We start from the raw sequence: 23118 nt of genomic DNA on the forward strand, positions 1-23118 counted from the left end.
AACCTTGAACCTTTGGACTGGCTTTTGACTACAGTATAGATTCTTAATCCCTGGACTTTGTTTATTGAACTCTCGGCATCTTCTTCGGGCATGTTTAGCCTGAAGAAGAGAAGGCTGAGAGGAGAGCCATGTATAATATGTGAGAGGAAGCCACAGGGAGGAGGGAACAAGCTTGTTTTCTGCTTCCATGGAGACTAGGACGCAATGGAGCAATGGCTTCAAACTACAAGAGAGGAGATTCCATCTGAACACGAGGAAGAACTTCCTGACTGTGAGAGCCGTTCAGCAGTGGAACTCTCTGCCCCGGAGGGAGTGTGATGGAGGCTCCTTCTTTGGAAGCTTCTAAACAGAGGCTGGATGGCCATCTGTCAGGGGTGATTTGAATGCAATATTCCTGCTTCTTGGCAGAATGGGGTTGGACTGGATGGCCCAGGAGGTCTCTTCCAACTCTTGGATTCTAGGATTCTACAGGAAAGGAGATTCCACCTGAACATGAGGAAGAACTTCCTGACTGTGAGAGCTGTTCAGCAGTGGAACTCTCTGCCCTGGAGTGTGGTGGAGGCTCCTTCTTTGGAAGCTTTGAAACAGAGGCTGGATGGCCATCTGTCAGGGGTGCTTTGAATGCAATATTCCTGCTTCTTGGAAGAATGGGGTTGGACTGGATGGCCCAGGAGGTCTCTTCCAACTCTACGATTCTTGGATTCTATGAATGTATCATAGGAAAAGGCCCCCAAATGCACCAAGCTTCCTAAACCCACAAGCAAAGCACTTTCCAAGGGGAGGGTTGGTAGGTGGCAATCAAACCCCCTATCTACTTTCTGTTACCTGTCTGCGCAGAGGGATGCTCTTGGCCAGCTTGTGCACCGCCAGCTGGCTGTTGAAGTCGGTCTTCTTGGTGGTGCTCTTCATCTTGTAGAGGAGGACCGTCACAATCATGCAGGAGATGAGGAACCCCCCTGTGCAGTATATAATGATCTCCAGGTACAGCGGGGAGGTCATCATCGCAGGCTTGTCTTCCATGGCTGGACCGGTGCAAAAACGGTATTAGACCCAAAGCAGACCCCAAAGAACGACAATTTTAATAAATCCACGTGGCAACTGGGTGGGTGTGTGTGTGGAAGGGCAAGGGGTGTTCCCACAGTCACTTCGGGAGGAAAGGGGATTGGAATTTGGAAACCAGCACAACCAATTGGCCTTACTCCTTCTAGATCCCAGTTTGGGTTTATTTATTTATTTATTTATTTATTTACAGCATTTATATTCCACCCGACCCACCGTATTATTATTATTATTATTATTATTATTATTATTATTATTATTATATTATACAAACACACAATATGTCACAGCATACATTTTGTCAATATTTATTGTTTCCAAATGCCAGCTGAGATCTTTTTGGTATGGCAAAAGAGTATCATGCCGGCCACATGACCTCGGAGGTGTCTACAGACAACGCTGGCTCTTCGGCTTAGAAATGGAGATGAGCACCACACCCCAGAGTCAGACATGACTGGACTTAATGTCAAAGGACTACCTTTACCTTTATTATTATTATTATTATTATTATTATTATTATTATTGGGTTGTTGTGGGTTTTTTCGGGCTATATGGCCATGTTCTAGAGGCATTCTCTCCTGACATTTCGCCTGCATCTATGGCAAGCATCCTCAGAGGTCGTGAGGTCCTCACTACCTCTGAGGATGCTTGCCATAGATGCAGGCGAAACGTCAGGAGAAATGCCTCTAGAACATGGCCATATAGCCCGAAAAAACCTACAGCAACCTAGTGATTCCGGCCATGAAAGCCTTCGACAATACATTATTATTATTATTATTATTATTACTATTATTATAAATGCAACAAGAGAAGTCCACAGCAAACAAGGTTACTCTGCTGGCTGTTGTATTGGATCACACATCGGACACTTCCCAAGTGTCTAGGACTGTGTGATGTATTATTATTATTATTATTATTATTATTATTATTATTATTAGAAACACAACAAGATGAGTCTACAGCAGACAACTTCCCAAGTGTCTAGGACTGTGTAATGTATCGGCGAATAATGTGTGCAGATCTCAGTAAGTTGGCTTTTTGCAGTTGGCAGATGGCAATTTTGTCAGCGACGATTGTGTTTAAGTGCAGGCCAAGGTCTTGAGGCACTGCACCCAGTGTGCCGATCACCACAGGGACCACCTTCGCTGGCTTTGAGGCAGTGCAATGAGGGAAAACGGTGTCCTGAGATGGTTTTTAAGCAACTTTTAGTGTTAATCTAAGTGATTTTAATTTTTGTATATATTTATGGTTTTATGCTTATATTTTGTTTGTTGTTTTTTTACTTTGTATGTTTTGTGATGTTACCTGGAAACAGCTCTGAGTCCCCTGGGAGAGATGGAATAGTATATAAATAAAGATTATTATTATTATTATTATTATTATTATTATTATTATTATTATCGGAGCCCTCAGTGGCGCAGTGGGTTAAAGCCCTGTGCCGGCAGGACTGAAGACCGACAGGTCGCAGGTTCGAATCTGGGGAGAGGCGGATGAGCTCCCTCTATCAGCTCCAGCTCCTCATGCGGAGACATGAGAGAAGCCTCCCACAAGGATGGTAAAACATCAAAACATCCAGGCATCCCCTGGGCAACATCCTTGCAGACGGCCAATTCTCTCACACCAGGAGTCACTCCTGACATGACAAAAATTATTATTATTATTATTATTATTGTTGTTGTTATTATTGTTATTATTATTATTTCCCGGCACTGAATGTTTGCCGTATATATGGTGTGCTCCTCCCTGAGTCCCCTGCGGGGTGAGAAGGGTGGAATATAAATGTTTAAAATAAATAAATTATTATTATTATTATTTAAAAGGTAGTTTTCTGTGAATCTAACACTCATTGGTACTTTCGGATTCTAGTCGTCTGGATTTGAATTCAGCCTCCAGAATGCACTCTGGGGATTTCTATTGCCCGGATCAGCTTTAGAGTTAACATAACAGAGGGCATGGATGGCCAACTATGGCAGGGGTCCTCAAACTACGGTCCGCGGGCCACTTCCGGCCCGCCAAGGGTCCTTATCCGGCCCGCGGAGGAGGGGCGCCCCCCCCACACAGTGCCCCTCCCTTGGCTGGCTCACGCTATCCGTCAGTCCCGTTGGGCAGCGTGAGCCAGCCAAGGGAGGCTGCCCCGGCTCTCCATGCAGTCATGCTGGCCACATGACCTTGGAGGTGTCTACGGACAATGCCGGCTCTTTGACTTAGAAATGCAGATGAGCACCACACCCCAGAGTCAGACACGACTGGACTTCATGTCAGAGGAACACCTTTAACTAGGGAAATTGTGGAAGATCCAGGGTGGGAGAAAGAACTCTTGTCTGTTGGAGGTCGGTAGGAATGTTTCAATTGGCCACCTAGATTACCATTTCATAGCCTGACAGTTTTTAGGGAGAGGTGATTAGCTGGCCCTGATTGTTTCTTGTCTGGAGTTCCCCTGTGTTTGAGTGTTGTTCTTTATTTACAGTTATAATTTTGGAGTTTTTTTAAATACTGGTAGCCAGATTTTGTTCAGACTAGAAAGAGGAAGGTTTTCCATTCTCTGCTCCTGGAATTACTGCCTTAAAGAGGGCAAGAAAGAACCCCCTCCCTCTAAGGGCCCTTCCACACCGCAAAATAAGATATGCGCAATGTGCATAAGGATTTTTTAATTGATTTTTTAAAAAAAAAAACCTATAGTCCGGCCCGTCAACGGTCTGAGGGACAGTGAACTGGCCCCTGGTTTAAAATGCTTGAGGACCCTTGGACTATGGTAAGAGAACTGGTCTCCCCAAATACAAACTAGAACTCCACGTCTTTTAGAATAAAGGTGGAAAACATTTGGTCCTCCAGATGTTTAAGAATCAGGTGCCTTAGACATGAGCCAACAATGTGATGTGGCGGCAAAAAAAGCCAATGGGATTTTCATATCTCCTCTCAGCCTTCTCTTCTTCAGGCTAAACATGCCCAGCTCCTTAAGCCGCTCCTCATAGGGCTTGTTCTCCAGACCCTTGATCCTTTGAGTCGCCCTCCTCTGGACACATTCCAGCTTCTCAATATCTCTCTTGAATTGTGGTGCCCAGAATTGGACACAATATTCCAGGTAAAGTGGTCTAACCAAAGCAGAATAGAGCATGGCCTGCATCAATAGGAGCATAGTGTCTAGATCTAGGGAAGTCATGCTCCCCATGCTCTATTCCGCTTTGGTTAGACCACTTTACCTGGAATATTGTGTCCAATTCTGGGCACCACAATTCAAGAGAGATATTGACTCTAAGCTGGAATGTGTCCAGAGGAGGGCGACTCAAATGATCAAGGGTCTAGAGAACAAGCCCTATGAGGAGCGGCTTAAGGACCTGGGCATGTTTAGCCTGAAGAAGAGAAGGCTGAGAGGAGATATGATAGCCATGTATAACTATGTGAGAGGAAGCCACAGGGAGGAGGGAGCAAGCTTCCTTTCTGCTTCCTTGGAGACTAGGACGCAATAGAACAATGGCTTCAAACTACAAGAGAGGAGATTCCACCTGAACACGAGGAAGAACTTCCTGACTGTGAGAGCCGTTCAGCAGTGGAACTCTCTGCCTTCCCTGGAGTGTGGTGGAGGCTCCTTCTTTGGAAGCTTTTAAGCAGAGGCTGGATGGCCATCTGTCAGGGGTGATTTGAATGCAATATTCCTGCTTCTTGGCAGAATGGGGTTGGACTGGAAGATGGCCCAGGAGGTCTCTTCCAACTCTTGGATTCTATGATTTTACAAAGATCCCAATTTCATTGTAACGTTGTACTCAAATGAAACCAGAACACTTCCCTCATTTTTGTTCAGTTAAATTGGATGCAAATACAATGGGAAGTCCCTCAATAATCCGTCCAGGGAGTTTGCAAATAGTCTTGGCTTTATTATTTATTTATTTAACTATATTTATTTATTTACTTTATTTTATGAGGTCACAAGGAGTCGGAAACGACTGAACAAATAAACAACAATACCGGGCTGTGGCGCAGCTAGTTATTAGCTAGGGGCATTAAATCACTACTGACCGAGAGGTCATGTGTTGGAAGCCAGCCGGGATCAGAGTAAGCTCCCGACCATTAATAGTCTAGATTGCTGTCGACCTATGCAGCCCAAAAGACAGTTGCATCTGTCAAGTAGGAAATTTAGGTGCCGCTTTATGTGAAGTGGCTAATTTAACTAATTTTGTTGTTGTACATTGTTGTTGTTCAGGTCTCTTCCAACTCTTTGATTCTATGATCAGTGAATCAGCCTAAGGCACCCCTCTCCACTTGACCTGCTTCCAAAAAAAGTAGCACCTTTTGCTGCTACGTTCTTGAGAAGCCATGAGGACATTCTTCCCATGTTTGGAGACCTTCCATGGACATTTTAGGTTCAGGAGAGGAGCTCAAAGGCCTCTTCAAGGTGCAAAATGGTTAGTATACAAAAACTCTGGTTTTTGAACTCACAAAACTTGAGTCAGGGTGGGAATGAGAGAGGATTGTGGATGCATATGGAGAGGAACATGGACATATGAGTGGCATGTCATCCATGGCTTTTGTTTTTGGCTTTTCTGGGCATAAAAGAACACCAGTTCCCCTTCCACTTTGTGGAGAGACAAAGAGAATTGCCACTTCGTAAGAGCATGGAAAAACCTGGACCAAACGTCCAGTTAAATCTAGACTGGACATGCCTTGGCTTGCAAGAGCCGTTGGAGATACATGTGGACGACCCTGGACTGGACCATAGGACCAAAATTATTTGGGATGTCAATCACAGAGTTTTCACCCACCCGATCAGGTTTGTCACGAAACCACACTCCCTTTCAACATGTGGTCCACCATCACGCCATCTCCAAGAGGGTTGGCTCTTGCAAACCAGGACACGCTTGACCCCGAACCAAGAAGGAAGAGGCCGAGAGGCCGAGAAAGGAGTAGAACCGGTATCTACCTTCCAGAACCGTCAACCATGCAGAGTGGTGGGAGATTCCAATAGAATTACCCGCCAAACAGGTATACTGCCCAGCGTCCTCAAAGGAGACATTCCTTAAGTGAAGGACTTCCATTTCTTTGTCAGTTGTGTTAACACCAGCCGTCTAGAGAAGGAGGGAAGAACGGAAGAGGAGAGAGAGAAAGGACAAGAGGAGAAGAACATCTAAGCACCCTTCAGGAACCCAAGTGGAGGAGGAGAAGGAGGAGGAGGAGGGGATACACATGCCCCCAGGACCTCCTGAAGGAGTTGCAGACACCACCACGGCTGGTCTCAGTGGACCAAGAGTTGGAGGACAACCGTCGACCCAGGCAGGGTTAAATTGAAACACACCACAGTAAAACCCTTCACCAAACTGAGTTTCCCTGCCCATCGGAACATGCTGGTGATGGGCCACATGGAAAAAGTGACCTCGAGTCGGGGAAGGACCAGCTTAGTTTCAGGGGACAGGAGAAAGCAAAGGGACAGGCGGAGGTGGAACTGGAGAGGACACCATCCGAGAAGAGGAGACACATCAAGCAAGGAGAGAAAGGAGAGACTCTGATTTTGCTTCATGTCAGGAGCGACTTAAGAAACTGCAAGTCGCTTCTGGCTCTTTGAGCAAGCGTTTGGAACCTCCAGAAAAAAACTTACTGTATATCAGTGTTTCTCAACCTGGGGGTCAGGACCCCTGGATGGGTCATGAGGGGTCACCAAAGACCATCAGAAAACACAGTATTTTCTCTTGGTCACGGGGGTTCTGTGTGGGAATTTTGGCCCAATTCTATCACTGCGATTCAAGGGGTTCTTTGATCGTAGGTGAACTATAAATCCCAGCAACTGCAACTCCCAAATGTCAAGGTCTATTTTCCCCAAACTCCACCAGTGTTCACAATTTGGCATATTGAGTATTTGTGCCAAGTTTTGGTCCAGATCCATCATTGTTTGACTCCACAGTGTTTTCTGGGTGCTGGTGAACTACAACTCTCAAACTCAAGGTCAGTGCCCACTAAACTCTTCCAGTATTTTCTGTTGGTCATGGGAGTTCGGTGTGCCAAGATTGGTTCAATTCCAATTTTGGTGGAATTCAGAATGCTCTTTGATCATAAGTGAACTATAAATCCCAGCAACTACAACTCCCAAATGTCAAGGTCTATTTCCCCCAAACTCCACCAGTGTTCACAATTTGGCATATTGGGTATTTGTGCCAAGTTTGGTCCAGATCCATATTTTTTGACTCCACAGTGCTTTCTGGGTGCAGGTGAACTACAACTCTCAAACTCAATGTCAGTGCCCACTACACTCTTCCAGTATTTTCTGTTGGTCATGGGAGTTCGGTGTGCCAAGATTGGTTCAATTCCAATGTTGGTGGAATTCAGAATGCTCTTTGATTGGAGGTGAACTATAAATCCCAGCAACTACAACTCCCAAATGTCAAGGTCTATTTTCCCCAAACTCCACCAGTGTTCACAATTCGGCATATTGAGTATTCGTGCCAAGTTTGGTCTAGGCAGTCTGGTCCAAGCACCAACCTGGGTCAACCTCTCCAAGGGTCAATGGAAATACTGTGTCTGAACCCGTATCCAAAAGACAATCATCCCCTTCTTTGTGGAGAGTGATGAACATTGAGAGGCTGGTTCATATCTCAGGAGAAACTAAAAGAAGAACGGAACCATCTCACTCCCTTCGCTGCAATGCTACTCTGGGTCCTTTTGGCAAGGGTCAATTTGTGTGGGTTGGAACTGATGGCCATTTCCATTCCTTCTGACGTTGCTCTCTCTGTGAGGCAACTCTGTTGAGCGTTGGATAATACTGAAATTGATTTAGTCGCTCAGTGAAAAGATCACCAACAAAGATAAACAAAGATCATAACTAAAGCGTCTCGACAGGAAAAAAAGCAGGGAAGCCGATTTGGAAAAAAGACGGGGACAATGGGCTGCTGTGAGTATTTCAGGGCCATGTAGCACTCTCTCCTGACATTCCACCCACATCTAAGGCAGGCATCCTCAGAAGTTGTGAGGCACCTCACAACCTCTGGAACATATTCTTTTCTCTTTTTGCCACGCATTTCTCTCTTCCTTCCCTTTCTGTCAACAGGTTATCAAGGATGGTAAAGATCCTGCTAATTTTCACATGGTTTTGAAATTAGCTTGAAGGCTGCATACAACTCATGGACAACTCTGGGCACCACAATTCAAGAGAGATATTGACAAGCTGGAATGTGTCCAGAGGAGGGGGACTAAAATGATCAAGGGTCTGGAGAACAAGCCCTATGAGGAGCGGCTTAAGGAGCTGGGCATGTTTAGGCTGAAGAAGAGAAGGCTGAGAAGAGATATGATAGCCATGTATAAATATGTGAGAGGAAGCCACAGGGAGGAGGGAGCAAGCTTGTTTTCTGCTTCCCTGGAGACTAGGTCACGAAACAATGGCTTCAAACTAGAAGAAAGGAGATTCCACCTGAACATGAGGAAGAACTTCCTGGCTGTGAGAGCCGTTCAGCAGTGGAACTCTCTGCCCCGGAGTGTGGTGGAGGCTCCTTCTTTGGAAGCTTTTAAACAGAGGCTGGATGGCCATCTGTCAGGGGTGATTTGAATGCAATATTCCTGCTTCTTGGCAGGGGGTTGGACTGGATGGCCCATGAGGTCTCTTCCAACTCTTTGATTCTATGATCTATGGCCAGACAGCCTAGAAAACTCACAGCAACCCAGTGTTGGGGTTCAGCCTGATCTGTGTGAACCTGATTCTCTGATAGTATTTCCAACTGAGCAAACCACTGAACATGTAGCTCCCCCTGACAGTGTGGAAACTGTTGTTGATGCTGAGGTCAGCGGCGGAGAAAGTGAAACTGAACAGCCGGATGAAAATGTTTTGGAATCCAGCCGTGATAGCTCTCCACCTGGGTTTTTTAGTGAGGACTGAAGGGAACAGATAGCTAGAGACAGGAGTGATTCACAGTTCCTACGAAGGTCAAATAGATTACAGCAGAGGCAGGCCCAGGCTTCAAAGTCAAGGGGCATTTCAAGGAATAGTTTCTTTGGTTTAAGGGGCTTCCTGCCGGGTGTCTCGTTAGATCAAGCAACGTTTGGGACTGTGGCTGTGCCTTGGCAGAATTCCTGTGTTCCATGGCCGGTAATCCCAGAGGCTTCTAGTTTCCAAGTACACGGTTAGCGAGAAGCTAACAGGTTCCTGGTTCTTGTATTGTGGTTTTTGGAATTTTGCTCAAGTTCAGAGATTTTCCTGACTGCTGTGTTTCTATGGTGGCTTTCTGACTTTGCATTTAACTTTCTTTTGTAACCAATTTTTCATCAATAAAAAAGTTTTAGTGTGGTGGATTTAATCTTATGGTCTCGTTTCCTGATTTGGGATGCAACACCCAGTGATTCAACCATGAAATCCTTCGACATCATTTTTTTTCTGATGAGGGTTGATTCCAGTTTGGCTGAATTAATACAGAGAGAAGGTTAAGAAAACGATCGGCAGCCAGGATGTTAACAGGAGCGGCACTCAGGGAGCACACCACTCCTCTGTTGCGCCAGCTCCACTGGCTGCCAATTTGCTACCGGGCACAATTCAAAGTGCTGGCTTTAGCCTTTAAAGCCCTAAACGGTTCTGGCCCGACCTATCTGTCCGAACGCATCACCCCCTATGAACCAGTTAGGACATTAAGATCGTCCGGGGAGGCCCTGCTCTCGATCCCGCCAGCCTCGCAGGCACGGCTGGCGGGGACGAGAGACAGGGCCTTCTCAGTGGTGGCCCCTCAGCTGTGGAACGTCCTCCCCGCAGACGTTAGATCGGCCCCCTCCCTGCTGGCGTTCAGGAGAAAGTGAAGACCTGGCTCTTTGAACAGGCGTTCAATTAAGTAGTGCAATCAATCAACTGAGTTTGGACTGGAATAATGGATGAGGAGATCGGATTGTGATTTTACTGATGAGACGTGATGGATTAGTTATTGGATGTATTGATGTTTGTCATTTACTGATGTATTGTTGTACAGGGTTAGTCAAAATGAATAGGCCAATAAGAAAATTAATTGTACCCGAATTGGCCTATTCATTTTGACTAACCCTGTATTGTTTTAACTGCTTTAGTGACTGTTTAGATGCTAATGCTATGCACTTTGTATATTGTCCTGTTGTAAACCGCACTGAGTCGCCTACGGGCTGAGAGAGTGCGGTATACAAGTAAAGTAAGTAAATAAATAAATAAAAGTCGGAAGGGGAGAATGAGGAAGAGGAAGAGGGGAAGTGCGTGAAACTGAGCTGCTCCAACTCCGCCCGAGGATTTTTCCATGGCTTTCGGCACCAGAAACAGAGCAGAAACAGGAGAGCCCCGAGAGCCCACGTCCCCCCAGCGCTAAGGAGCGGGAGCGTCCGAGCCAGAGGCCTCCTTCCCATTTACCTTCAGCCATGGGTCTGGTGACGGTCAGCCACGCAGACTGGTTAGCCTCACCAATATAATTGGAAACCTTACACACATACTCCCCGCTCTCAGCCTCTGTCACATTGTACAGGGTCAGCACCTCCGCATCAGAGCTATTAATCCCCGAGTGCTAGAACAAGACCAACAACACAGGAGTCACTCGGTGGCCGGAGCACGGGCATCGCCGCTCCGCTCCCAAAGCAACAACATCACTCGCATGGCGTTGCTGGGAGTTTCCCGAGCTTATATGGCCACGTTTCGGAAGCATTCTCTCCTGACGTTTCGCCCCCATCTATGGCAGGCATCTTCTGTTGGAAACTAAGCAAGTGGGGTTTATATATCTCTGAAAGCAGCCAGGCTTTGAAGCTGCAAGGTCATTCAATCCAAAACTAGGCAAGAGAGGGTTATATCCCTGTGGAATAATGTCCAGGATGGGAGAAAGAACTCTTGTCTGTTGGTGTCAGTCTGTAGGATCTGAATAGCAAGGAAAAATAACTACTCACAAACAGACTTGCTTTGAAATGGCTGCATTGCTTTGATCTCTGCAGAAAATAAAGGAACTACTGCCGTTTCCCCAACAGGTGTGAATGTCACAATTGGTCACCTTGATTAGCACTTAATGGCCTTACAGGTTCAAAGCCTGGCTGGTTGCTGCCTGGGGGAATCCTTTGTTGGGAGGTGTATCAATCAAGGCCAGCTAACACCCCCCCCCCAACAAAAGTGAGAGGCCATTAAATGCTAATCAAGCCCTTTGTTGGGTGGTGTTAGCTGGCCCTGATTGATTCACCTCCCAACAAAGGATTCCCCCGGGCAGCAACCAACCAGGGTTTGAAGCTGAAAGGCCATTAAATGCTGATCAAGGTGGTGAATTGCAACATTCACACTTGTCTCAAGCAGACAAGAGTTCTTTAAACCCCACTTGCCTAGTTTCCAACAGACCTCTCAACCTCATTCAATTCAAAACTAGGCAAAAGAGGTTTATATATCTGTGGAATGTCCAGGATGGGAGAAAGAACTCTTGCCTGCTTGAGGCAAGTGTGAATGTTGCAATTCACCACCTTGAATTGGCATATAATGGCCTTTCAGCTTCAAAGCCTGGCTGGTTGCTGCCTGGGGGAATCCTTTGTTTGTAGGTGAATCAGGGCCAGCTAATACATCCCAACAAAGAGCTTGATTAGCATTTAATGGCCCCTCCACTTTAATGGCCTTTCAGCTTCAAACCCTGGTTGGTTGCTGCCTGGGGGAATCCTTTGTTGGGAAGTGAATAAATCAGGGCCAGCTAGCACCTCCCGACAAAGGGCTTGGTTAGAATTTAATAGCCTCTCACTTTTGTTGGGGGGTGGGGGGTGTTAGTTTCAAAACCTGACTGGCTGGTTGCTGCCTGGGGGGATCCTTTGTTGGGAGGTGTTAGATGGCCCTGGACATTCCAGATATATAAACCACACTTGTCTACTTTCCAACAGACTTCACTACCTCCGAGGATTAGCATTTAATGGCTTTGCAGCTTCAAAGCCTGGTGGGTTGCTGCCTGGGGGAATCCTTTGTTGGGAAGTTAATCAATCAGGGCCAGCTAGCACCTCCCGACAAAGGGCTTGGTTAGAATTTAATGGCCTCTCACCTTTATTGGGGGTGTGTGTGTTAGCTGGCCCTGATTGGTTCACCTCCCAACAAAGGATCCCCTCAGGCAGCAATTAACCAGGGTTTGAAGCTGAAAGGCCATTAAATGCTGATGCTCCACTTTGGTTAGCATTGAATAGCCCTGCAGTTTCAAAACCTGACTGGCTGGTTGCTGCCTGGGGGGATCCTTTGTTGGGAGGTGTTAGATGGCCCTGGACATTCCACAGATATATAAACCCCACTTGCCTAGTTTCCAACAGACTTCACTACCTCCGAGGATTAGCATTTAATGGGGATTAGCATTTAATGGATTTGCAGCTTCAAACCCTGGTTGGTTGCTGCCTGGGGCAATCCTTTGTTGGGAAATGAATCAATCAGGGCCAGCTAGCACCTCCCGACAAAGGGCTTGGTTAAAATTTAATGGCCTCTCACTTTTGTTGGGGAGGAAGGGGGGGGGGTGTTAGCTGGTCCTGATTGGTTCACCTCCCAACAAAGGATCCCCCCAGGCAGCAACCAACCAGGGTTTGAAGCTGAAAGGCCATTAAAGTGGAGGGGCCATTAAATGCTAATCAAGCTCTTTGTTGGGATGTATTAGCTGGCCCTGATTAATTCACCTACAAACAAAAGATTCCCCCAGGCAGCAACCAGCCAGGCTTTGAAGCTGGAAGGCCATTAAATGTTAATGTTCCACTTTGGTTAGCATTGAATAGCCTTGCTGTTTCAAAGCCTGGATGCTTCTTGCCCGGGGGAATCCTTTGTTGAGAGGTGTTAGCTGGCCCCGATTGATTCCCCTCCCAAGAAAGGATTTCCCCAGGCAGCAACCAGCCAGGCTTTGAAGCTGAAAGGCCATTATATGCCAATTCTCCGCTTTGGTTAGTATTGAATAGCCTTGCAATTTGAAAGCCTGGTTGCTTCTTGCCTGGGGGAATCCTTTGTTGGGAGGTGATCAGCTGGCCCTGATTGTTTCCTGTCGCAGATTCCCGTTTCAGGATGCCCGTCATAGATGCAAGAGAAACGTCAGGAGAGAATGCTTCTGGAACGTGGCCAGACAGTCCGGAAAACTCATAACAACAGTGATTCCGGCCATGAAAGCCTTCGACAATACACTTTCCAATCAGCTTTTTAAAGTAGTTTAGCATAATTCTAAAATAAAGTATTAAGAAAGGCACAGTTGTGCCATTATGGCAGTATTTTGATATTTTGCATAGCTGTAGTGCAGCAGAGCAAGCCAAATTCAGGAACGGCAGTGCCTAAAAGTCATTTCCCCCGCAAATGCAGCCTTTTGCCTACTTGGCTGCACTTTCCCAGGATCCGCACGCCCCCCATTAAGCCCCAAATGGCTCTCCTTACCTTCAGGACCTGTACATAAGGCAAGTTGTTGGGCCCAATCCTGCTCCCGTTGACCTCAATGTGCTTCAGCCACTGGATGTGCGGCTGAGGGTCACTGTAGACTTTGCAAACAAACTCCACGTTGCTCCCCAAGGAGACGGTCTTGTTTGCTGGGAGGCCAGCTTGCAAAATGGGACGGTGAGGGGATCGCTCTGGAGGAGACCGGGAAAAAACCATTGCAGGTAAGTATCACAAAATTAGGATAGGACAAAAGCATAGAGGTAAACATATGCTTCCAGACTATCAATCAGGTCCGGGGGTAGCTTGCAACAGCATTTCTCAACCTGGGGGTCGGGACCCCTGGGGGTGTCGTGAGGGGCTGTCAGAGTATTTTCTGTTGGTCATGTGGGTTCTGTGTGGGAAGTTTGGCCCAATTCTATCATTGGTGGGGTTCGGAATGCTCTTTGATTGTATAGGGGAACTATAAATCCCAGCAACTAAAATTCCCAAAAGTCAAGGTCCATTTTCCCCCCAAGTTCCAACAGTGTTCATATTTATTTTCTGTTGGTCATGGGGGTCCTCTGTGGGAAGTTTGGCCCAATTCTATCATTGGTGGGGTTCGGAATGCTCTTTGACTGTATAGGTGAACTATAAATCCCAGCAACTACAACTCCCAAATGTCAAGGTCTTTTTCCCCCAAGCTCCAACAGTGTTCACATTTATTTTCTGTTGGTCATGGGGGTCCTCTGTGGGAAGTTTGGCCCAATTCTATCATTGGTGGGGTTCGGAATGCTCTTTGACTGTATAGGTGAACTATAAATCCCAGCAACTACAACTCCCAAATGTCAAGGTCTTTTTCCCCCAAGCTCCAACAGTGTTCACATTTATTTTCTGTTGGTCATGGGGGTCCTCTGTGGGAAGTTTGGCCCAATTCTATCGTTGGTGGGGTTCGGAATGCTCTTTGACTGTATAGGTGAACTATAAATCCCGCAACGATGACTCCCAAATATCAAGGTCCATTTTTCCCAAGCTCCAACAGTGTTCACATTTGAATATATTAAGGATCCATATGAAGTCCATCATTGTTTGAATCCACAGTGCGCTCTGGATGTAGCTGTACTACAACTCCCAAACTCAAGGTTAATGACCACCAAACCCTTCCAGTATTTTCTGTTGGTTTTTGGAGTTCTGTGTGCCAAGTTTGGTTCAATTCCATCGTTGGTGGAGTTCAGAATGTGCTTTGATTATAGGTGAACTATAAATCCCAGAATATTTGGGCATAAAGAGTATTGGTGCCAAGTTTGGTCCAGAGCCATCGTTGTTTGAGTCCACAGTGCTCATTGGATGGAGGTGAACTACAACTCCAAAACTCAAGGTCCAAAACTCAATGCCCACCAAACCCTTCCAGTATTTTCCATTACTTGTGCGAGTTCTGTGTGCCAAGTTTGGATCAATACCATCGTTGGTGGACTTCAGAATGCTCTTTGATTGTAGGTGAACTATAAATCCCAGCAGAATTACGACTCCCAAATGTCAAGGTCTATTTTCCCCAAGCTCCACTAGTATTCACATTTGGGTATATTGAGTATCCGTACAAAGTTAGGACCAAATCCATCCTTGTCTGAATCCACAGTGCTCTCTGGATGTAGGTGAACTACAACTCCCAAACTCAAGGTCAATGCCCACCAAATCCTTCCAGTATTTTCTGTTGCTTGTGGGAGTTCTGTGTGCCAAGTTTGGATCAATACCATCGTTGGTGGACTTCAGAATGCTCTTTGATTGTAGGTGAACTATAAATCCCAGTGGAATTACGACTCCCAAATGTCAAGGTCTATTTCCCCCAAGCTCCACCAGTGTTCACATTTGGGTATATTGAGTATCCGTACGAAGCTAGGTCCAAATTCATAATTGTTTGAATTCACAGTGCGCTCTGGATGTAGCTGTACTGCAACTCCCAAACTCAAGGTCAATGCCCACCAAACCCTTCCAGTATTTTCCGTTGCTTTTTGGAGTTCTGTGTGCCAAGTTTGGTTCAATACCATCTTGGTGGACTTCAGAATGCTCTTTGATTGTAGGTGAACTATAAATCCCAGCGGAATTACGACTCCCAAATGTCAAGGTCTATTTTTCCCAAGCTCCACCAGTGTTCACATTTGGGTATATTGAGTATCCGTACAAATTTAGGTCCAAATCCATCCTTGTTTGAATCCACAGTACTCTCTGGATGTAGGTGAACTACAACTCCCAAAACTCAAGGTCAATGCCCACCAAACCCTTTCAGAATTTTCTGTTGGTCATGGGAGTTGTGTGCCAAGTTTGGTTCAGTTCTGTCCGAAGTTTGGTCCAGATCCATCATTGTTTGTGTCCACAGTGCTCTCTGGATGTAGGTGAACTACAACTCCCAAACTCAAGGTCAGTGCCCACCAAATCCTTCCAGTATTTTCTGTTGGTCATGGGAGTTGTGTGCCAAGTTTAGTTCAGTTCCGTACGAAGTTTGGTCCAGATCCATCATTGTTTGAATCCACAGTGCTCTCTGGATGTAGCTGAACTACAACTCCCAAACTCAAGTTAATGCTCACCAAAACCTTCTAGTATTTGTTGTTGGTTGTGGAAGTTTTGTGTGCCAAGTTTGGTTTCAGTCCCTCATTGGTGGAGTTCAGAATGCTCTTTGATTGAAGGTGAACTATAAATCCCAGCAACTACAACTCCCAAATGACAAAATCAATCCCGCCACCAGTCTTCAAATTTGGGCATATTGAGTATTCTAACAAGGTCATGCCTTTCCAAAGATCAAAAGGTTATGGCAATTTCCATTTTTCCAAAACAACGCTGCTTCTTGGAAGTAGCAAAGAAGAAATGGTCAGGTGAGGGTTGGGGTTCAGGGGTGCAGGGCTAGTGGTCAAGATGGCTACCTATTCACTGGAGGCCAGGGGTCAAGCAAAGCTAATGAGGGCCCGGTCAATGCACAAAGGCCCAGCCACCGTGGGGAGTGAGCATGACCCAACCCTTTGTTCCCTCTTGCCGAGTATTCCCTTCAGTTTGCTCAGTGTAATCAAATTAAACTGCATTCTTAATGGTTCATTTAGTGGCATTTAGAGCAACTCTGCCAGTGGAAAGGCAGAGATCAGTCGGACGCGCTGGGAACGAAGGCTAATAAGGAGATTAATTGGGGAACGGAGGGAAGAGGAGGAGGAAAGAGGGGTTCTGTCTCGCCTCTCGCATGATTTGGAAGCACAGCGTGGAATCCAACTTCCCATTTGGCTTGCAAAGTCCGTCTCTTGGCCCAACCGGTGGAGAGAAGCCGGCCTGGCACTGGGTACCAAAGGATGCACTTCGGGATTGGGACATTCGAGGCATTCACTCCCCCCGAAGACGCAGGTTCGCACCTTGGGAGTGATCCTGGGTTCATTACTGAGCCTGGAACAACAGATTTTGGTGGTGGCCAGGGGAGCTTTTGCACATTAAAGCTTGTGCGCCAGCTGCGCCCATGCTTTGGGAAGTCAGACTTGGCCACAGTGGTCCACGCTCTGGTTAGAATCCTAGAATCCTAGAGTTGGAAGAGACTTCATGGGCCATCCAGTCCAACCCCATTCTGCCAAGAAGCAGGAAAATTATATTCAAAGCACCCCTGACAGATGGACACCCAGCCTCTGTTTCAAAGCCTCCAAAGAAGGAGTCTCCACCACACTCTGGGGCAGAGAGTTCCACTGCTGAACGGCTCTCACATAAAATCCTAGAGTTGGAAGAGACCTCCTGGGCCATCCAGTCCAACCCCATTCTGCCAAAATGCAGGAAAATTGTATTCAAAGCACCCCTGACAGATGGACACCCAGCCTCTGTTTCAAAGCCTCCAAAGAAGGAGCCTCCACCACACTCTGGGGCAGAGAGTTCCACGGCTGAACAGCTCTCACATAGAATCCTAGAGTTGGAAGAGACCTCATGGGCCATCAATTCCAAAACCCCATTCTACCAAGAAGCAGGAAAATCGCATTCAAAGCACCTCCGACAGATGGCCACCCAGCCTCTGTTTCAAAGCCTCCAAAGAAGGAGCCTCCACCACACTCTGGGGCAGAGAGTTCCACTGCTGAACAGCTCTCACATAGAATCCTAGAGTTCGAAGAGACCTCCTGGGCCATCATCCAGTCCAACCCCATTTTGCCAAGAAGCAGGAATATTGCATTCAAAGCACCCCTGACAGATGGCCATCCAGCCTCTGTTTCAAAGTCTCCAAAGAAGGAGCCTCCACCACACTCCAGGGCAGAGAGTTCCACGGCTGAACAGCTCTCACATAGAATCCTAGAGTTGGAAGAGACCTCATGGGCCATCCAGTACAACCCCATTCTGCCAAAATGCAGGAAAATTGTATTCAAAGCACCCCTGACAGATGGCCATCCAGCCTGTTTCAAAGCCTCCAAAGAAGGAGCCTCCACACACTCCAGGACAGAGAGTTCCACGGCTGAACAGCTCTCACATAGAATCCTAGAGTTGGAAAAGACCTCATGCGCCATCCATTCCAACCCCATTCTGCCAAGAAGCAGGAATATTGCATTCAAAGCACCCCTGACAGATGGCCATCCAGCCTCTGTTTCAAAGCCTCCAAAGAAGGAGCCTCCACCACACTCTGGGGCAGAGAGTTCCACGGTTGAACAGCTCTCACATAGAATCCTAGAGTTGGAAGAGACCTCATGGGCCATCCAGTCCAACCCCATTCTGCCAAGAAGCAGGAACATTGCATTCAAAGCACCCCTGAGAGTTGGCCATCCAGCCTGTTTCAAAGCCTCCAAAGAAGGAGCCTCCACACACTCCGGGACAGAGAGTTCCACGGCTGAACAGCTCTCACATAGAATCCTAGAGTTGGAAGAGACCTCATGGGCCATCCAGTCCAACCCCATTCTGCCAAGAAGCAGGAATATTGCATTCAAAGCACCCCTGACAGATGGCCATCCAGCCTGTTTCAAAGCCTCCAAAGAAGGAGCCTCCACCACACTCCAGGACAGAGAGTTCCACGGCTGAACATTCTCACAGTCAGGAAGTTCTACCTAATGTTCAGGTAGAATCTCCTTTCCAGGGCAGTAGAAAACAAGCTTGCTCCCTCCTCCTCCGTATGACTTCCTCTCACATACTTATACTAATATTGATAATATTATTATAATATTCCCCTCCCAAAAGCCCCCCATAGAATCCTAGAGTTGGAAGAGACCTCATGTCTGGCTTGGCCACGGTGGTCCACGCTCTGGTTAGAATCATAGAACCCTATGTACCTATTTATTTATTTACTCTGCTTGTATACCCTTAGGCGACTCAGAGTGGTCTTCCCTAGAGTTGGAAGAGACCTCTTGGGTCATCCAGTCCAACCCTATTCTGCCAAGAAGTAGGAAAATTGCATTCAAAGCACCCCCGACAGATGGCCATCCAGCCTCTGTTCCAAAGCCTCCAAAGAAGGAGCCACTCTGAGTCCCCCCTCGGGGGTTGAGAAGAGCGGGTAGAAATGTTGTAAATAAAATATAATAAATAATAAATAAAAAGGCGACAGAAATACAGAGAGGATTTGGCAAAATGCAACCAAACGATTCGAAGAGGATTCCGCACCACTCGCTCTTAGGTTTTCTTACCAACAACATCCAGCTGATAGGTGTGGTTGATAGTTCCGTATTTGTTCTCCACGACGCAGGTGTAGTTGCCTTTATCCGATGGCACAACCGACTCCATGATGATGCTCCAGGTGGCATGGCGAACCTGAGGAAAAGGACAACGCAAATAGTGAGCAATCAAGATCCTGCAAGGAAGACTCCAGCAATACATGGAGCGAGAGTTACCAGATGTTCAAGCTGGGTTTAGAAAAGGCAGAGGAACCAGAGACCAGATTGCCAATATCCGCTGGAGAATGGAGAAAGGCAGGGAGTTTCAGAAAAACATCTACTTCTGCTTCATTGACTATTCTAAAGCCTTTGACTGTGTGGATCATAATAAATTGTGGCAAGTTCTTGGTGGGATGGGCATCCCAAGCCCCCTTCCCTCTCTCCTGAGGAATCTGTACAAGGACCAAGGAGCCACAGTCAGAACTGACCACGGAACAGGAGAATGGTTCAAGATTGGGAAAGGCGTCCGGCAAGGCTGCATCCTCTCACCCAACCTTTTGAACGTGTATGCAGAACACATCATGCGAGGATGTGCGGGGCTGGAGGAATGCAAAGCTGGGGTGAGAATGGCTGGAAGAAACATTCACAACCTCAGATATGCAGATGACACCACTCTGATGGCCGAAAGCGAGGAGGAGCTGAGGAGCCTTCTCATCAAGGTGAAAGAAGAAAGCGCAAAAGCCGGGTTGCAGCTCAACATAAAAAAAACCAAGATTATGGCAACAAGGATGATTGACAACTGGGAAATAGAGGGAGAAAACGTGGAGGCCGTGACAGAATTTGTATTTCTAGGTGCAAAGATTACTGCAGATGCAGACTGTGGCCAGGAAATCAGAAGACGCTTCCTTCTTGGGAGGAGAGCAATGTCCAGTCTCGATAAAATAGTGAAGAGTAGAGACATCAGACTGGCAACCAAGATCCATTGCCTAGTCCAAGCCATGGTCTTCCCTGTAGTAGTCACCTACGGATGTGAGAGCTGGACCTTCGGGAAGGCTGAGCAAAGGAAGAGAGACACTTTTGAGCTGTGGTGTTGGAGGAAAGTGCTGAGAGTGCCTTGGACTGCGAGAAGATCCAACCAGTCCATCCTCCAGGAAAGAAAGCCCGACTGCTCACTGGAGGGAAAGATACTAGAGACAAAGTGGAAGTCCTTTGGCCACATCATGAGGAGACAGGAAAGCCTAGAGAAGACAATTATGCTGGGGAAAGTGGAAGGCAAAAGGAAGAGGGGCCGACCAAGGGCAAGATGGATGGATGGCATCCTTGAAGTGACTGGACTGACCTTGTGGGAGCTGGAGGTGGTAACGGCCGACAGGGAGCTCTGGCGTAGGCTGGTCCATGAGGTCACGAAGAGTCGGAGACGACTGAACGAATGAACAACAACAAAATAGTGAGCATCCTGATCAATTGAGCAGAGAAATGAATGCAAGTGAGTGGGGAAGAAGGAGTGTCACAATCCTTTAGGAGTCATGCCACACGGTGGTCCACGCTCTGGTTACATCCTCTATAGACTACTGCAACGCTCTCTACGTGGGGTTGCTTATGAAGATTGCCCAGAAGCTGCAATTTAGTCCAACGCTCGGCAGCCAGGTTACTAACAGGGGCGGGGTACAAGGAGAGTACAACTCCTTGTACCCCTCCCCTTGTTGCGCCAGCCCCACTGGCTGCCAATTAGCTTTCGAGCACAATTCAAAGGGCTGGTCTTAACCTACAAAACCCTATACAGTTCCGGCCCAGTTTACCTGTCCGAACGTATTCTCCCCTATGAACCATCAAGAGTGTTAAGATCGTCTGGAGAGGCCCTGCTCTCGGTCCCATCTCTTTCGCAATCGCATCTGGTGGGAATGAGAGACAGGGCCTTTTCTGGGGTGGCCCCTCGGCTATGGAATTCCCTCCCAAATGAAATTAGATCTTCCCCCTCCCTCCTGACCTTTAGGAAGCTAGTGACCCCCTGACTAGAAAAAAATACTGGAGGTCTTTGGGGAAAATTCACCTTGATTTGGGGGAGTTGTAGTTCACCTATCTCCAGAGCACACTATGAAACCAAACAATGATGCATCTGAACCAAACTTGGCATGCATACCCAATATGCTCAACTTTGAATACTGGTAGGTTGCAATCGCGTCTGGTGGGAATGAGAGACAGGGCCTTTTCTGGGGTGGCCCCTCAGCTATGGAATTCCCTCCCAAATGAAATTAGATCTTCCCCCTCCCTCCTGACCTTTAGGAAGCTAGTGACCCATTGACTAGGAAAAAATACTGGAGGTCTTTAGGGAAAATTCACCTTGATTTGGGGGAGTTGTAGTTCACCTATCTCCAAAGCACACTATGAAACCAAACAATGATGGATCTGGACCAAACTTGGCATGCATACCCAACATGCTCAACTTTGAATCCTGGTAGGTTTTGAGGGGAATTGGTCTGGACATTTTGGAGTTGTAGGTACTGGGATTTATAGTTCACCTGCAATCAGTGAGCACTCTGAACTCCACCCAAGAGGGAATTGGACCAAACTTGGCACACAGAGACCCCCTGACTAGAAAAAAATACTGGAGGTCTTTGGGGAAAATTCACCTTGATTTGGGGGAGTTGTAGTTCACCTATCTCCAGAGCGCACAATGAAACCAAACAATGATGGATCTGGACCAAACTTGGCGTGCATACCCAACATGCTCAACTTTGAATACTGGTAGGTTTGAAGGGAATTGGCCTGGACATTTTGGAGTTGTAGGTACTAGGATTTATAGTTCACCTGCAATCAGTGAGCACTCTGAACTCCGCCAAAGATGGAATTGGACCAAACTTGACACACAGCGACCCCCTGACTAGAAAAAAAAATCACCTTGATTTGGGGGAGTTGTAGTTCACCTATCTCCAGAGCACACTATGAAACCAAACAATGATGGATCTGGACCAAACTTGGCACGCAAAATACTGGAGGTCTTTGGGGAAAATTCACCTTGATTTGGCGGAGTTGTAGTTCACCTATCTCCAGAGCACACTATGAAACCGAACAATGATGATCTGGACTAAACTTGGCATGCATACCCAATATGCCCAAATTTAAATACTGGTAGGTTTTGAGGGGAATTGGCCTGAACATTTTGGAGCTGTAGGTATTGGGATTTATAGTTCACCTGCAATCAGTGAGCACTACTAACTCCGCCAAAGATGGAATTGGACCAAACTTGGCACACAGAGGCCTGCATGACTAGAAAAAAAAATCACCTTGATTTGGGGGAGTTGTAGTTCACCTATCTCCAGAGCACACTATGAAACCAAACAATGATGGATCTGGACCAAACTTGGCATGCATACCCAACATGCTCAACTTTGAATCCTGGTAGGTTTTGAGGGGAATTGGCCTGGACATTTTGGAGTTGTAGGTACTGGGATTTATAGTTCACCTGCAATCAGTGAGCACTCTGAACTCCATCAAAGATGGAATTGGACCAAACTTGGCACACAGAGACCCCCTGACTAGAAAAAAAAATCACCTTGATTTGGGGGAGTTGTAGTTCACCTATCTCCAGAGCACACTATGAAACCAAACAATGATGGATCTGGACCAAACTTGGCATGCATACCCAATATGCTCAACTTTGAATACTGGTAGGTTTTGAAGGGAATTGACCCAAACATTTTGGAGTTGTAGGTACTGGGATTTATAGTTCACCTGCAATCAGTGAGCACTCTGAACTCCACCCAAGAGGGAATTGGACCAAACTTGGCACACAGAGACCCCCCTGACTAGAAAAAAATACTGGAAGTCTTTGGTGAAAATTCACCTTGATTTGGGGGAGTTGTAGTTCACCTATCTCCAGAGCACACAATGAAACCAAACAATGATGGATCTGGACCAAACTTGGCATGCATACCCAATATGCTCAACTTTGAATACTGGAAGGTTTTGAGGGGGATTGGCCTGAACATTTTGGAATTGTAGGTACTGGAATGTATAGTTCACCTGCAATCAGTGAGCACTCTGAACTCCACCAAAGATGGAATTGGACCAAACTTGGCACGCAGAGACTCCCTGACTAGGAAAAAATACTGGAGGTCTTTGGGGAAAATTCACCTTAATTTGGGGGAGTTTTAGTTCACCTATCTCCAGAGTGCACTATGA

At 46.8% G+C, this 23118-nt stretch overlaps 1 protein-coding gene across 6 annotated transcripts in view; it reads right to left on the reverse strand.

The window, feature by feature from the left end:
• The window catches only part of FGFR1 (fibroblast growth factor receptor 1), a 134430-nt gene that overhangs the window by 53792 nt on the left and 57520 nt on the right, over positions 1-23118 (reverse strand). For 2 of the 6 annotated variants that reach the window (XM_067470638.1, XM_067470636.1), the window contains 4 exons: positions 18970-19093; positions 13379-13569; positions 5975-6119; positions 826-1022 (listed from right to left, as the gene is read on the reverse strand). In XM_067470638.1, coding sequence (XP_067326739.1) covers positions 826-1022; positions 5975-6119; positions 13379-13569; positions 18970-19093 — 657 coding nt within the window. Of the gene's footprint in view, positions 1-818; positions 1023-5974; positions 6120-10390; positions 10542-13378; positions 13570-18969; positions 19094-23118 lie in introns of all 6 variants that reach the window. The other 4 variants (XM_067470637.1, XM_067470633.1, XM_067470634.1 and 1 more) reach the window with 3 other exon arrangements.

The sequence above is a fragment of the Anolis sagrei genome, chromosome 7, assembly GCF_037176765.1.
Source record: "Anolis sagrei isolate rAnoSag1 chromosome 7, rAnoSag1.mat, whole genome shotgun sequence".
In the NCBI taxonomy this organism is placed as follows: domain Eukaryota; kingdom Metazoa; phylum Chordata; class Lepidosauria; order Squamata; family Dactyloidae; genus Anolis; species Anolis sagrei.